General features: G+C 34.3%; 3 protein-coding genes across 6 annotated transcripts; 2 read left to right on the top strand and 1 right to left on the bottom strand.

The window, feature by feature from the left end:
* Positions 1 to 931: 931 nt before the first annotated feature.
* On the top strand, positions 932 to 6,155 carry LOC108198694 (mitochondrial carrier protein CoAc1). Of its 3 annotated transcripts, none has more exons than XM_017366572.2 (8): positions 932 to 1,086; positions 1,364 to 1,831; positions 2,392 to 2,477; positions 2,581 to 2,788; positions 3,718 to 3,847; positions 4,436 to 4,620; positions 5,006 to 5,134; positions 5,775 to 6,155. In XM_017366572.2, the coding sequence occupies exons 2-8, from the start codon at positions 1,640 to 1,642 to the stop codon at positions 5,874 to 5,876; spliced, it is 1,032 nt and encodes a 343-aa protein (XP_017222061.1). In that variant the 5' UTR covers positions 932 to 1,086; positions 1,364 to 1,639; the 3' UTR covers positions 5,877 to 6,155. The 3 variants fall into 3 exon arrangements, with proteins under 3 accessions (XP_017222061.1, XP_017221996.1, XP_063946775.1); XM_064090705.1 differs by having other exon boundaries at positions 967 to 1,209; XM_017366507.2 differs by having other exon boundaries at positions 966 to 1,831.
* Positions 6,156 to 7,987: 1,832 nt separating this feature from the next.
* On the top strand, positions 7,988 to 11,088 carry LOC108211836 (protein IQ-DOMAIN 6). 2 transcript variants are annotated; one of them, XM_017383537.2, is made up of 5 exons: positions 7,988 to 8,252; positions 8,703 to 8,972; positions 9,668 to 9,895; positions 10,013 to 10,126; positions 10,224 to 11,088. In XM_017383537.2, the coding sequence occupies exons 1-5, from the start codon at positions 8,187 to 8,189 to the stop codon at positions 10,902 to 10,904; spliced, it is 1,359 nt and encodes a 452-aa protein (XP_017239026.1). In that variant the 5' UTR covers positions 7,988 to 8,186; the 3' UTR covers positions 10,905 to 11,088. The 2 variants fall into 2 exon arrangements, with proteins under 2 accessions (XP_017239026.1, XP_017239031.1); XM_017383542.2 differs by having other exon boundaries at positions 8,050 to 8,252; positions 10,227 to 11,088.
* Positions 11,089 to 11,947: 859 nt separating this feature from the next.
* Positions 11,948 to 14,383, bottom strand: LOC108216297 (heat shock factor protein HSF30). The gene is made up of 3 exons (XM_017389026.2): positions 13,955 to 14,383; positions 12,633 to 13,396; positions 11,948 to 12,214 (listed from the first exon to the last, which is right to left on the bottom strand). Exons 1-3 carry the CDS (start codon positions 14,288 to 14,290, stop codon positions 12,208 to 12,210), a joined length of 1,107 nt encoding a protein of 368 aa, XP_017244515.1. The 5' UTR covers positions 14,291 to 14,383; the 3' UTR covers positions 11,948 to 12,207.
* Between the last annotated feature and the right edge of the window lie 1,394 nt (positions 14,384 to 15,777).

Genomic DNA, 15,777 nt, shown 5'->3' with positions numbered 1-15,777 from the left:
TAAATATAATTTATAATTAGTTAAAAAGTAAAAAAATAAATTTACTATCATTAATATATATATATATATATATATATATTAAATTTAAATTATATATAATAAATTTAAAATTATATAGTCGTCCGTGCTTTGCACGGGTTTAAGGCTAGTATATTAAAAAACAGAGGGAGTATCCCTCATTCAAGACACCGTGCCCTCTTGCTTCCACTAGACAAATGCCACGTCTAGGTTCAATGTTCAAACTATTTGTATTGGTGGAAAGTTGATGAAGACATGCAACGGTATTTGCGCGAGAAAACATCATGCGAGACCGATGAATGAGTAAGTGAAACGTGGTCTACTTCACTTCTGTTTTGCGTGTCTCCCAACTTTAAGGAGAAAAGTGTTGACTATTGACTAATAAGCCCATTTCTTTCCCCTTATAAATATCTATTGATAGTTGGAAGTTGAGATTACTTCTTTTACAACAAATTATAAATGTTAAAGAACATGCACATGATACATTTGTAGTTTAATAATAAATTAAATATAGAGTTATAAAATAACACCATTTTTTGAACTTCTAGTAAACTATAATAACATAAAGAAAATGACTTCTCCATCTTTAAAATTTTAATAAAAAATATTAAACATCACATCAACAACGGTTACGTTGCTTAAAAGTAAATATTATTTACATAACATCATTTATAAAATGGTTGATAAATTTTTTTAAACCAATATTTATATAAAATAATTATTTAGATGAATGAAAGATAACATAAAAATTATTCAAATTATTGGTAAAATATTGTAGAAATTTATTCAAAAAAATATGTAAACTTAATAAATATTTATAATCTATCAAATTAAATAGTATATGAAATATTAAAAACGATTATCTAAATTTTTGCTGCCTAGACTAATAGACTTCAGCGCCTTGACACTTGCAGAGAGTGCAGTAAAGACCTATATATACAACTTTATTGTAAGTATAGATTCAAAATCTTAATGCCGAAAGCGTTTTATAACCCAGCCTGCAAGCAAACCCTTTTTCTTGGAAGCTTCTTACGCCTCAACCTTCTTCACACGGTGAAGAAAGGCCAGGTCTTTCTTCATCTTTTAATCTGTCTTTGAATTTTTGCATTATATTTTATCATATTTCGCATTGATTTGTCAAGACCCATCTGGGTTTTTGCCCATTTAAACCCTGATTCTTGAATTTTTGAGGTATAGTTTGGTGCAAATTGAGAAATTTATTCTGGGTAAAATTGTTTAGAGGTTTTTGTATCTGGGGTCTGTGTTTCTTGGAGATTGGATTGTTTTATTTGGTTTAATTTGAATTATTTGAGGGGGGGATTGATGAATTTGTGGAAATTTGTAGGAAATCTTGTTGCTTTGAAGGGGTTTATGTGTAATTGTTGATGTACATGGTTGATTCTTGGGAGGAGGATTGGCTTGTGAACATAAGCTTCTTGATTCAAGGTGTTCTCAGGCCATTGTTATCTTTAGCTATAGCGAATAAAGATTACTTATTTTGTGTTCCGAGAGATAGATGGGATAAGGAGTTCTTTAGACTTCAAAGTGGGTGATTGGATCTGTTATTGGTTCTAAGCTTGAGTTTTTGTTGAGTGTTTTGTTTGAGTGAGGATTGTTAGAGATGGGTTCTTCTCAAGGTTCATCGTTATCAACAAACATGGCGGGGTTTGTTGATGGATCTTCTGCACGGAGAGATGTTTCGTATCTTGATGGTTTGCCTGTCTATGTGAAGGAGCTAATTGCTGGAGGTGCTGCTGGTGCATTTGCTAAGACTGCAGTTGCTCCTCTTGAACGGATTAAAATATTGTTCCAGGTGAGTTTAATTTGGATGTTAATTGATTGAAAAAATATGTTCATGTGGGAAAACTATTTATGGTGTTGTGATTAAATATCAAATTGTTATTTCTATTGCTCCTTTCTAATTTCATCTTGATCCACGGGGCTGCATTTAGGCATGATATAGAATATGACAAGGCACAGATCAGACATTACCTATGTAAGAATTGAGGCATATGAGTGATGTGTACATTAGGTTTGGTAACATTTAGGCTGGATATAAGGTTTCCAAAAGATATTGAACATACCACATCATTTGTGTGTTGTAACTTGTAAGAATTATTTGGCTCCAAGAAAAGAAGTTGATTGTTATTTTCAGTTATTTATATCCATATACATAGAGTTGAAAAGAGATTCACATACAAATTACAATATACATAATTCAGCTACACAGCAGACTCTTTTCGAGCTAGAAGTGGTAGTCAACATCTTCTTATTATGTCTGTTGCTGATGTGTTGTTTAGATCCTTGTTTAATTATGCGTCTTTGAGCACTTCTTTTCTTCTGACTCCACCTTCTCCCTCACAATGTATATAGACAAGAACAGAGGGATTTCAATCTCTTGGAGTGCATCAATCTTTAAAGAAGGTACTGAAGCATGAAGGCGTCTTAGGATTTTATAAGTGAGTGCAAAATCTATATAAATTTCTGTCTATCTAGATGGGTTTAAGTTCTCAACTTACAGATATTACAACTATTTTTTTTTAATTTTTTTTGTAATTATAGGGGAAATGGAGCTAGCGTGGTTCGTATTGTTCCCTATGCCGCATTACATTTCATGACATATGAGCAGTATCGATGCTATCTTTTGGATAACTGCCCTGTCTTAGGAACCGGGCCGGTTGTAGACCTGTTGGCTGGTTCAGCAGCTGGGGGAACTGCAGTTTTGTGCTCATATCCCTTAGATTTGGCTCGTACCAAACTTGCTTATCAGGTATGTCTGTGCATTCATACCTTTGGTTTGGCCATTTTTGTAGATGAATTAGTACATGATGTTTAATTTCACATGTATAAAATTGTGGTTAAGGCAGTATGTATAGGTACTAACGGAAGTTATATGCTATGTATTTTTAATTAGGTATGATGATTTGTTGCACTTTAGGGTCTGATGTGCCGATGAACCCCTGTACCCAGACAAGTAGACAGCTAGATCCCCTCTACCCTAATGTATTGTGCAATCCAAGTGAAATATGGTCAAACAGTCTGCTCTGGGCCTTTTGTCCCCTTTAATAATAAGGAAGAATGCTTTATTTCTAATAGGTTTTTATATGCAGTGAAAATTTCTATTTAAACCTGTCCATATATCATAAGTATTAAAATTTTAATATAGAGAAAAGGCTGTGCACATTTGTTCATATTATGAGCTATCATGATAAAATAAAGCTCACTCAAATTTTAAATCAATCTTCATAAATGAATGTATCCAAAAATCGAATACACGTGCAAGTAATGGTCACTTCATACATTCAATATAAATGTATGCCCTACCTAGTTTTGGTATAAATGCTACATTTCTGTATATGGTTCAAATGATGCCCCTATCTTCAATATTAATATTCCCACTATATTATATAAATTATTGGTCCCCTCCCTCTATAAACTACTAGAAGAAATAGATAAGTGTATTGAGTACAAATAACTACGCTTTCATATTGAAATCATGAGGGCAAATTCAGGCCCCGTGCGCCCATATATATTAGTAGATGATATGTTACACATTACTCATGATATTTAGTACTCAGGCATTCTTGTGTATTCTTTGTAACATCTATTTTGGCAAACTTTCCTATCTCATAAAATATACACTGCATGAATGGATGGTGCTATATACAAATTGTTGACACATCCTTCTCTTTATTGAAGATTGTTGATACCAGAAGTTCAAAAAATAGTACAAGAAGCCTTAATACTCAGGTACCGTACACCGGCATCAAAAATGTTTTAGGGACCGTGTACAAAGAAGGGGGAGTGCGTGGGCTTTATCGTGGTGTAGGTATATATCACTTCTTATAACTTCTTTATTATTTACTGACCATTTGTTATTCGTATCTGATTCGATGAATTTGCTTTATTTTACATGTAACACCAGTTCTTTCTACTTTTTCCTTTTTTTGGCACATACTCCTACTTTTCTATGAACTGTGTAATAGCCTAATCTATAATGGCAGACTTTTTATTTATAATTTAAAGAAACTTGTGCATGTGTCTAGATTGTAATTTGATTTAGTTGATCAGGCCTAAACATCGTATATATAGTACAGTCTACACTATACAGTGTACAGGCTAAAAAGGTTAACAGCTTCTTGCTTTTTGATTCCTAGATCTAAGAGTATTCCAAAATAAAGATTGAAATGTCCTTTTAAACAAATGTAATTTCCATAAATAAGACATCGGATGCATGTTTTTCGTATTTTTGTGAATTTTGACTGGTTTACTTTAGCCTGATTTTACTACGTATCACTGTGATTAAGTATTTCTGCAAGATCTGTTTTTTATGAATTTCTTATCATATATGCAATTGGATTGTATACTAATATGTTGAATTCTATGACATGGAATTGATGAAACTATATATGCCCAGGTCCAACATTGATTGGCATTCTACCTTATGCTGGTTTAAAATTTTACATCTACGAAGAACTAAAGAGGCACGTCCCTGAGGAGCACCAGAAATCCATTGGGATGCGTCTATCTTGTGGAGCTCTTGCTGGTTTATTTGGGCAGACCTTTACATACCCATTAGATGTTGTAAGGAGACAGATGCAGGTAATTTTGCATTGACCAACCATGAGGATTTTATTTTTGTGCAAGTAATTGCAAAGGGAGATTTTTATACGTTTGAAATACTGCTGCTTTGCAATGTACAGAAACACCAACTGCGTGAAGTTTTAACTAGTAAATAGATCATTAGTATGTTGTCGGTGCATGAAAACTTCTTTTATGCTGAGTGGAGTCAAAATTTGTATTTCTGGATTAAAAACTACTCATATTTACAAGGATTTTTATTTATTGGAGGACCTTTTTTTTTTGTAAAATATTTTGAGTTGAAAATTGATCAAGAAACCTTTTATTGATTATTAGGCTCATAAATACTTAACCAACGTACATTGTTATTTCTTTTATATATTTGATAATGCTGTATATCTTTCAGGTAGAACATTTGCAATCTTTAACACATTCTGGAGCCAGATACAGAAGCTCATGGGAAGGGCTTACAACTATTGCACGTGATCAAGGTTGGAGACAGTTATTTGCTGGCCTCAGCATTAATTACATTAAGGTATATTCTTTAAAATTCTCATGGCATAATGCTATTGCTGTAAGCTTTTTCTTGAATGCTGGTTGTGAAAAAATTTACAGCAGTAAGTGATGCATAATAGTGCAGGTAATGTCTACTATCATACACCTAAACATATGATGATTTATAAGTAAGAGTTCATACTTCGAATGAAGTTAAGGAATATGATAAATGCGCCATGGCTGCTTGCCTTCACTTCATTCGAAGTACAAACTCTTACTTGCATTTGAATCCATCATATGTTTAGGTGTATGATAGTAGATGTACCTGCACAATTATACATCACTTCTGCTGTCTAGTTGAAAATGTATTCTTTTGTTACAATGTTTTATATTAGTCTGACATGGACACTTTTCTGGTATTCCATCTACTTTCGTAATGAAACTATGAACTGTTTGTTATCTCCCTTAACTTACTCTGTCCTCTAAAGATTGGAGACTTGTTTATCTAGTCCTTTTTGTTTCACAAGATTTTAATCAATTCTGTATAATTCTATTTTGTTTGCAACCTGCTGCTCTGATATCAAGGCCGAGTAATGTGCTAAAAAACTAATTGAAGTATAATTTTGTCATAGAAACATTACATTGGTAATAACTAATTACTCTCTACATTCTTTTTATAGATTGTGCCTTCAGTAGCAATCGGCTTCACGGCATATGACATTATGAAATCTTGGCTTAAAATACCACAGCGACAGAAATCGGGATCAGTTTCTGCTGCATAGAGCACATCTCAAAGTTATCGGATCAGCTAGACTGCATAGAGCACATCTCAAAGTTATCGGATCAGCTTCACTGCATAGAGCACATCTTAAAGTTAACCGAGTTTAAACGGATCATGTATTTTAATTTTTATTATTGTATACCACAACAGACATTCTGGACCATGCTTAATATTGCTCACATCAATCAAGAAAACCAGTTTTGTCTGTGCTCGTAATCCTCAAAACATTGTGTTCCAAATTCTTACCAGTATAGAAAGATCTCTGTGTGCTTTTTCTCAATTTACATTCCGCTTGTTTCCTCCTAATATAATGCTGGTTCTTGATGTAACTATGTATACATAATGTATACTTAGAATCTGAGATTAACTGAGTCAGCTAGTTGTCATCTCAATTTCTTGGTACGATTATTGCTCAACCTGAGCTTTACTCGGTAGCTTAAACGGAGACTTGCAGGATCTACATTGTAGCATTATATACATTTTAACTACTACTGACAAGTTGCAAAGAATTACAGAGTCCGGCAATGGTTATAAAAGAATAGGCCTCTAATTCGAGTCAGCCTGCTCGCGAGCAGCTAAAATTTGAACTCGTTTAATAAAGATCTGACCCAACTCGACTAGTTGAGTTAGAACAAGATTTCAAACCCGTTTAATTAAATGAGTCGGCTCAATTAAACTCGTGAAATTAAACAAACCGAGTTTGTGTTAAGATTCAGGTTAGATTGAACGTGGCCTCGTTAAAATTGGTTGATTTAGCTTAACTAGTCGGCTGGACTTGATTCATAAAATAAAATGAGTCGAGTGCCGGTTGAAATTTTGACTCGATTAATCTCGGCTCGAATTACGTCCGTTTCGAAACACAGCTCGAATTAAATCTTATAAACACAAGATGGCAAAGTCGAAACATTGTTGAAGTATCTTTGACTGGAGATTGAAATTTTAAAAATTTACTAGTACAGGGTATTGGAGAAAGTGCTGTGGAAAACAGCACACAAGTTTTTAATTCTACTGGGGGGTAAGTTCTCTGTCATTTTCTGTTACCACTGATTTTTTTGGTCCGTTTCTCTCTCTCCTTTTGTGTTTTGTGGCTTTCTATAACCAGACAACTCCCGTAGAGACGTGCTTATTATTTTGCTCAGATTTACAGGGACTGTGCCTGGATCATGTGGTGTGTAAAGTTTGGTGGCCATGTGTTTGAAATATTTGCTACTTTTAACCATTCAACTTCAAATTTTGTAAAGTGGAGGTGAGGCTAAATATGGAGATACAAGAAAATATTAGTAGTAAATGATACTCCAAGAGTGGAAGTAGGTGTAATTGCAAGCTGCAACAATGTCGAACTTTTCTAAATCTCGTACATGGTTGCAGAAATGAAGAATCGAGATTAATAGGTTGACATGTTGATAGGAATTATCGAAGTTTTTTCTATGAATCTAATTTTTTTTAGTTAAAATCATAGTATAAGTAAAATAGTTTTTAAAGTCTAATAAAAAAATTCAAAAATTTTTAATAATTTAAATTTTTTTTAAACCCTGACTTGAGTCCAGTCAGGCTTTTAAATTTAAGTCGATTTTTCAATGATATTTATCACCCACTCGATTCAACCTGTTGAATTGAAGGAGCTTGAAATTATGGGGCTGTTTGGCAACGGTTTAAAAGCCGACTTCTGAGTTTATAACTTGGAAGCACTTATTTCGTATCGTTTGTGTAAAAAGTCAAAAAGCACTTATAAAAAGTTATTTTTGGTTGCAGTAAATTAATATTTTTTAGAAAATAAAACTCATGCCAAACTATTAAAATATTAATTTTTGAAAAGTAAGAAATTTGTTTTTACTCCACCTACTCTGCTGGACATATTACAAACACATCAAATTTCAAACACCAAAATTATTTTTTACTGACGTAAATTATGTTCTACGAAATAGATAAGTATTAAAATAATAAAACCCATGTGTACCTCCTCTCATCCAGTTTGAATGTTTTGAAATTCAAATATCAAACGGCTCATTTCCACATCACTCTGCCACTATTTTGTACCCACCCCCCAATATCCCCATTCCCCACTAATCTCTCCCTCTCTCTCCCCCATCTCTCTCCATCTCTCCACATATCTCTCTCTCGCTATATATGTTGTCTTGATAGTTACAATCTCACTTTATCTTTAATTTGTTTCTCATTATAGCTCTTCTGACCTCTGTTTTCTTAAATACACTTTTTTATTAAACCATCTCTTTCTAGCCTTTTTATTTAAAACAAAATTTATCTTAGATTTTCTGTACAATTCAAACTCAAATCAAGAAACTAGACCCAGATGGGTGCTTCAGGAAAATGGGTAAAATCTTTAATTGGACTCAAGAAACCCGACAAAGATGACCAGGTAAGCCCCTGTCTTGATTAAAAATCCAGACTTTATGCTGTTTGTGATGTAACTAGCTAGTGTTTGTGTAAATGTGTGTATTGTGTGCGGAAAAGATGTTCATATAAGGCAATCTTGAATAAAAATCTCATATTTACAGTGTTTATAATGTGTTTGTGCGTGTAACTATGTGTTTTTGTAGGAAAGATATTGACCTGAGCCCTAATCTTGAGTAAAAATTTCATCTTTACTCAAGCTTAAAAAGGTAGCTAAGAAGAGATATATATATATATAGAGAGAGTATTTGTGTGTGGTAAAGATTATCAAATTTGAATAACAGGATGATGTACACTGTTTATGTTGTATGTTTTGTGTAAAAGATGATGATTAAATCCTAAATCTTGAGTAAAAATCTCATCTTTAACTAAGTTAAGAAGGTTGCTAATAAGTGTGTAACTATGTTTTGTGTAGGAAAAAAGTGGGGGAAAGAACAAGAAATGGAAGCTATGGAGGAGCTCATCTGGTGATTTGGTATCATCAGCTTGGAAGGGGTTTAAAGGAAATCAATACCATAGATCTCTTACTTACTCGGATGGTTCAGATTCACCATCGCTTAATGGTAGTGATCCTGCTTTCACCGCTGCTGTTGCTACTGTAATTAGAGCTCCTCCTAAAGATTTCAAGGTTGTGAGGAAAGAATGGGCTGCTATTCGGATTCAAACCGCATTTCGTGGATTTCTGGTAATTTGGGTTTATGTTATTTTCATAATCTGATTAGCTCTACAAAGATACTTTTTAATTTTGTTTGTGTACTTCATATTTACTCAAATCTGGTACTTTGGTTTGTTGTTCTGAGAATGTTGGAGAAGTACACTTGGATATGAAGTGAAAAAGTACTAGAGTAGTTGGCACAAAAGAAAGTACTGCAGTTTGAAACTAATTGGTGATAGTTTGCACCTTGACAAAAAGGAACTACTTCACCTTTTTTTGCCCAGCTTGTTTTTACAGTAATATTATGAAAGATTCTACTCCCATTGCAACAAAACTTCAAACTAAAATTAAATTAAATATATCTCATATATTCTACTCGTAAATAGAGTGAGACGAGGGTGAGATATGCAAACATTACCCCAGTCAAAGTAAATTTGCACATAAAGCTCTTCATTGTAATTTGAATCGAAATTGCCAAGTGTTTGATACAAATGCTTTTAATTCAGTAGTATGCCACTAGATTACTCATGAAAGCTACTTACTGATGTGGATGTCATGAAAGTTTGAATACCGACGGTTCCAGGTCTATAAGCACTGTTGTTTTGTTACAGGAGCTTCCTTCTTTAGCTACCTATTTATTAATGTTTTGTTCTAACAATACTTGTACATTTGGTGGTTTTAATTTGGTGTTAGCATTTACATCATTCCTACTTTGATGAATGTAGGCAAGGAGAGCTTTAAGGGCTTTAAAAGGAGTTGTAAGGATTCAAGCTTTAGTACGTGGCAGACAAGTGAGAAAGCAAGCTGCTGTGACTCTAAGATGCATGCAGGCTCTTGTTCGTGTTCAAGCAAGAGTCAGAGCTCGTCGTGTGCGTATGTCTTTGGAAGGGCAAGCTGTGCAGGACATGTTAAATGAACGTCGAAGCAATGCTGAACTCCTGAGGGAAGCTGAGGTATAAATAATTTGATGCCAAGTTGTCTCTTTATAGACTTGAGTCGTCCTGCAATGCGCAAATTGGAAACACACATTTCCCCCCTCTATTGCTTGACAATTCGTGTTCTTAATTCAGGAAGGGTGGTGTGATAGCAGAGGAACACTACAAGAAGTCAAAGCAAAAATACAAATGAGGCAAGAGGGAGCTTTCAAGAGAGAAAGAGCCCTTGCCTATTCTCTTGCTCAAAAGGTACATACAAGATTATATAATTTTTTGCTTAACGTTCTCGTAGTACTTAGCACTTAGCAGACAATGCTAAACTTATTCGCGGTCTTTTCCTTCTCAGCAGTGGAAAGCCTTTCAAAATGCTGACTCACGGACTAATATATCAATGGCATCCCACAAAAATGAGTTCAACAAAAATAGTTGGGGCTGGAGCTGGTTAGAGCGTTGGATGGCAGCAAAGCCATGGGAAAATCGATTAATGGAGAAAGTCCAATCAGACTCCTCAGAAATGACCCCACCACCTAAAGCCTATGCGGACAACATCAAAAGCGACCTTGCAAAATCATCTGAACAATACTCGGTGAAAATCAGGAGAAACAATGTGACCACTAGGATTTCAGCTAAACCTCCTCTGATTGGACAAACTACTCGCTCATCTTCAAGTCCAAGCTCTGAATTTCGCTATGACAAGAGCTCAGCTTCATCTTCATTCTGCACATCAACAACTCCTCTTTCGGCAAACACAAACATGGCATCAGACAGAACAGATGACAACAACAATGTCAGTAAGCCAAGCTATATGAACCTGACTGAAGCAGCCAAGGCAAAGCAAAGAAATACCTCTCATAGATCCATGTCACGAGCCGAGGATGAGTTTCAGTTTCTCAGGAAATCAGCAGTATTCAGCGATGAAGATTCAAAGGGCAGTGCTGGGCCTGAACCTTCTCTCGTCAACATGTCCAGATTACTATGCAAACCTGCCTCTCGAGTGGACAGAAGTTCGACGAAACTTAAGGGATAGAGCAAACTTTTTCCTTCAACTTAAGGTCATCATGTTTATGTGTTTTCTGTATGTTCAACAACTTGTTGTTCTATGTATGTGAGATAACTAGTTCGTTAAAAAACTTTGTTTGTAGTAACTTGATCAGCATGAATTGTATGTTATGAGTGTTAAGAAATGTCGAAAAGATTGTTCGTGTTCAGAATTGCTACTTTGTACTTTGTAGCATTGTCAATAATTTAAGAACTTGAGACCAAAAAAGCAAAAGAGAAAGAAAATCTCAATCTGTCAAAAAGTTTTTCAAATTTTGAATTCCTAAAAAGCTGTTAAAAAGTGGCAAAGTTAAATTTTAAATGTGTTTCTGCTACTTTCTGAACTTTGGTGAACTGACCCTTTTTCCCTTGTGTAAAAATCAGATAAGTTTTTGATTTTTGAATAAGAAGACTGATTTTGCTAGGGTAGCTTTCAATTCAAAAAAGTGAAGAGTAATCTGTAGTATTAAGTAAACAAAAAGACTGCATTAGGAGTCTGTTTGCCGCCGATTAAAGTCAGGTTTTAAGTCATTTTCGACTATACGTTTGTATAATAAGTTAGAAGCTGACTTAATATTAAAAATAAGCAATAAACTGACTTAAAACCAGTAAGATGTATTTTTTTTTTTTTGTGAATTTTTAAATAAAAGTCAATTTAATCACTCAAATAAATAACCTATCAGATTTATTTTTATTATTCTATTTTTAGTAATTCATAATTCATCTATAACATAAAATGAGTTCGGCTCCCTAACATACATACGTTAGGCAAAAAAAGCGCTGAACGGCTAACCATAAATTTGTGATTTATATAAGGGCTGTTAGAGTATCATTGAGCAAAAAATTGTCTCATCCTAAGATTTTTCACGACAAGTGTGCTTTTTTTTCCGCTGAACCTATATTAGTACCATCCAATACTCTGGACTAGCTGTCATATAGAATAACCAAACACACAATTTAAACTACTAATTTATCACATTAAGTCACTGTAAGTCATAAGTCATTATTTCAATGCTAACCAAACAGGCTCAATGTCAATAATTAAATAGATCATTGCAGGCACAAAAAATTCAACAAACTCCTTTAGCACCTTAGCTTAACAAAACTCCTTAAAAAAAAACTCAATTCTGAGAGAAAAATATAAAAAAAGACTCCTCTACTACTGTCTCAGTATGAAGGTGTGTAGCTTCATGTAATAATACTAAGTGATAGAAAGCTATCCCATCCTGTTGACAAAGCCATAGCTGCACAAATAGATCGAGCCTTCCAATATATAGTGACTGCATCTTTTCCTAGTTCCTGCAAAATGCAGCAAAGAAACATCTCAGAAGTTACGATTACAAACACCAAGAGTAATTAGGAACTAGATAAAATGGGGAAAAAAGCAACTATTTTTTTTTTTGACAGAAGGGAAAAAAAGCAACTATTAAATGATCATAAACTATATAGATGATCTGATATCATCAAATGATTCATGATACAAAGGCCTCCTTTCAACTTTCACCATCCCCTTCCCTTGCTGTATATGAAACAAATTATTGAATTAGGGATGAGATAAAAGTAGAAGAACTTGAAACATATATTTATGATTCATACACAAGACCAAGGTAAGGGGATATAGTTGCAGAGACCGATTTCAAGTTTCTGCATTATCAAAATGCAAACACATAACAACACTTCATTTATCTCTATGAACATTGATCTTCACAATTCTGACCTGAGATATTCTGATTGTTCAACAAGGTCTTGTAGCTCATCCATATCCCAACCTGGTGATTTTTCCAGATCGTCAACTTCCACGCCAGGCTGATCGCCTACTACAACTCCTTCCTCGTTCACAATTCCAAGATCTTTCTCAAGCAATTCCTTCCACGTACAATTGAAAACGTCTGCGTATTCATCATTTGCTGGTGGCTTTGGGGAGCTTGTGTTGTCACTTGAATTGTTCACTGCAGCCGACAAGAATGACTCCATTCCCCTTTCTGCATCTACAGTTGTTTCTTGCTGTTGACTTGCATTATATGAAGCCTGATCCTGAAAATTTCCCCCTCCAGAGCTCATAGTGAGCCTCCTTCTCATCTCAACCTTTTGCGGATCCATTTTTGCTCCATGCATCTCCATATATTGCTGGAGAAATGCAGGATTACTAAAAGCCATAGAGAGGAAATCCGTCAGAAATTTCTGCCTAAACTCCATTTCTTGCATCTTATTCTCCATCTCTATAACTAGTTTCTTGGACTCCTGCTGTTGTTGGCGAAGCTTTACAACTTCTGCCATCAGCATGTTTTTATCCCTCTTCAATATTTCCAACTCCCCTTCAATGCCATAATTGCCCAACTCAACACAAGGACCTCCTCCTTTTGGTTGCATACCACGTAATACATTCCTTCGCCTCTTTATAGACTTCAAGAGCTGCTTCTGCCCTCCCAGGAAACCTCTATGTGCAAATTCCCATCGATCAGGGTCCACTTTTCTAAAGCCCTATATCAACCGAATGCATTTGAACTCAATTAGAATCATAACATACTTGGCAAAAATGGACTCTATAAGTTTTAACAACTACAAATTCAGTAAAATATCATCACCACCAAACAATATAATCTAATATCTCCAAGATCTTAATAACACATGAACGCTAAGAGTATCTCCCAAAGGCACACTGTGAGGGTGGCAAACAGTCAATTCATCAATAGTAATAATTTTTTATTTTCTCACATGGGGACTTATGACTACAATAATATATTAGAGTATTCCAATTGGGTTCAAATGTGAAAATATCCTGATTTTAAAAAACAAAGCAAGACCGAAAATATAAAAATTCATCAAACTTTTGAACTGAGCCGAAACTTCAGTCTCGATTAGCCTCCCTATTCCGTCCCCCACCAGATACAATTTTTGGACCAATGCACAAACAAATAATTAAAAGAACACGACCTTCTTGATAGAAAACACATCAACATTAACTAATCATCACAATTGAAGCCAAAATCATGCGAGAAAAAGCTGAAAAATTCAAAGAGTGCAATGAAAAAGACTTACATAAGTATGGAGCTGGCGAACAAAGCTCGAAAAATTACTGTGCTTGAAGAATTTTGGAAGCAAGTTCATAGAGAAGTGATTACTGTCCCACACAATGAAGCTATTTCTTGCTTCACTCCAAGAAATCACAGAATCAAGTGAAGGGTCTTCCACCATTTCATAAATCTTGGTCAGAAATGGAGGGGGGCCCACTTCAAGTAGGCCCTCCACTGGCTGTGGTGGGGCAGGAGATGATGATGAAGAGTGAGCTTCAGTTTTGCAAGATTGCAGCAGCGCCTTTGCTTCTTCTTCCTCCGTCACTTTCAGTTCTTGATCCATTGGGCTTGTGCAATCCATTTTTTAGTGATTTTTATGTTAGTGAATTGGATTTTAATCTATTTCTTCTTACAGATTGGGATTTGAGATTTTATGTAGTCACTTGAGGAGATATTTCCAAGGTACATTGGTCTGATGTTTGTGACACATGTCAAATCTAGGACTATTGTGTCAGTAAATGACTGCGCCAGCTGGCAATCAAGTGAGTGGGCTCTCAAGTCTCACCTCTCTCTCTAGAAAGTTCTACAACCTTCTTCCCATACCTCTTTTTTTTTTTTGCATTTTTTTTGCATTTTGTAAGATTATCCCTCTGTTTCATATTACATGTACACTATTGAGAACAAAAAATTGTTTCAAATTGCTTGTCCATTTCAACTTTCAATGAAGTGTAATTAATATTTGTATTTCCAAAATGAGTTTTATACCACACCTTACTAAATTCGGTTTTTCCAAGTGTGTGCCCATGGGCACATACTAAGCACTAAAATCCATAAATTTGGAGGGTTTTGATTGACTTACCCTCTCTAATAATGGTGGACCCCCCTGCATTTACAACAACCACACCAATCAAAACCCTCCAAATTTATGGATTTTAGTGCTTAGCATGTGCCCATGGGCACACACTAGACAAATCCTACTAAATTATATCTCCTAGATCAAATATATGCCACATATTATACTTGGTCAATGCAATAAATACAATAATAAATGAAAGATTTTTACAAAAGTTAGTTTTTCTTAATATGCGTAATTTGTTCAAAAGTGGACATGTATTATGAAACGGAGAGAGTATCATATAATGCATATTATATTTAAATGTTTGAAATTACTCAATAAATACTATAAGATTTTTCTAAAATGCATTGTTTATTCTTATATCTCTTTTTAGTTCCTATCAACAAAGTCTTTTCGAATTTGTAAGGTTTTCTTCCGGCCATTTCTTTCTTACCGATTATTCTTTGAATTTTTCAATTTTTTTCATGATTTCATCGATTTCTTTATTCAATTCACAGTCGTAGAAATATGGAAGGATTTCTATTAAAATATCCATCCAAATTTCTAGTTGTAGGCAACTTTTACCAGTAATAGAATACATTATATATCTTTAGTTCAATACTCCCTCCATCCTAAGTCCTAACTCCATCCTAACTCGTTGTTTACATTCACGTATTTTGAGACTTCTATAAAGTATAATTTCATAATGTTTTTTTAATATTTATTATTAGTAAAAGTTTATCAAACTTTTATTCAGGAATTTTTTTTAAAAAAATATCAGTGTTACAGATTTCGGGAATCGGACCTAATCGGTTGAGCTACCGATTCAGGGATTAATCGGAAATCGGGGATTAATCGTAAGGATTAATCGGAGTGAAAATCGGATTTATTTTATTATTAAAATATTATTTAATATGTGGTTATTATTAAATTAGCTATTTAGTAACTAATATATTTACTATATTCATAAACTTTAAAATCACTCATATTAAAAGTAATATAGTATTTTAATT

This window comes from Daucus carota, chromosome 1 (genome assembly GCF_001625215.2).
Source record: "Daucus carota subsp. sativus chromosome 1, DH1 v3.0, whole genome shotgun sequence".
Taxonomy (NCBI): Eukaryota; Viridiplantae; Streptophyta; class Magnoliopsida; order Apiales; family Apiaceae; genus Daucus; species Daucus carota.
The sequence above is the reverse complement of the archived record's forward strand: the minus strand, read 5'-3'. Positions and strand labels throughout refer to the sequence as shown.

Bases quoted from the DNA above. Each gene is read 5' to 3' on its own strand.
- LOC108198694 (XM_017366572.2), top strand. From the start codon at position 1,640: ATGGGTTCTTCTCAAGGTTCATCGTTATCAACAAACATGGCGGGGTTT. The intron at 2,478-2,580 runs GTGAGTGCAAAA...TTGTAATTATAG, and splicing joins GGCGTCTTAGGATTTTATAA to GGGAAATGGAGCTAGCGTGG. The intron at 2,789-3,717 runs GTATGTCTGTGC...TCTTTATTGAAG, and splicing joins GTACCAAACTTGCTTATCAG to ATTGTTGATACCAGAAGTTC.
- LOC108211836 (XM_017383537.2), top strand. From the start codon at position 8,187: ATGGGTGCTTCAGGAAAATGGGTAAAATCTTTAATTGGACTCAAGAAA. The intron at 8,973-9,667 runs GTAATTTGGGTT...TGATGAATGTAG, and splicing joins CCGCATTTCGTGGATTTCTG to GCAAGGAGAGCTTTAAGGGC. The intron at 9,896-10,012 runs GTATAAATAATT...TTCTTAATTCAG, and splicing joins AACTCCTGAGGGAAGCTGAG to GAAGGGTGGTGTGATAGCAG.
- LOC108216297 (XM_017389026.2), bottom strand. From the start codon at position 14,290: ATGGATTGCACAAGCCCAATGGATCAAGAACTGAAAGTGACGGAGGAA. The intron at 13,397-13,954 runs GTAAGTCTTTTT...CGGTTGATATAG, and splicing joins TTCGCCAGCTCCATACTTAT to GGCTTTAGAAAAGTGGACCC.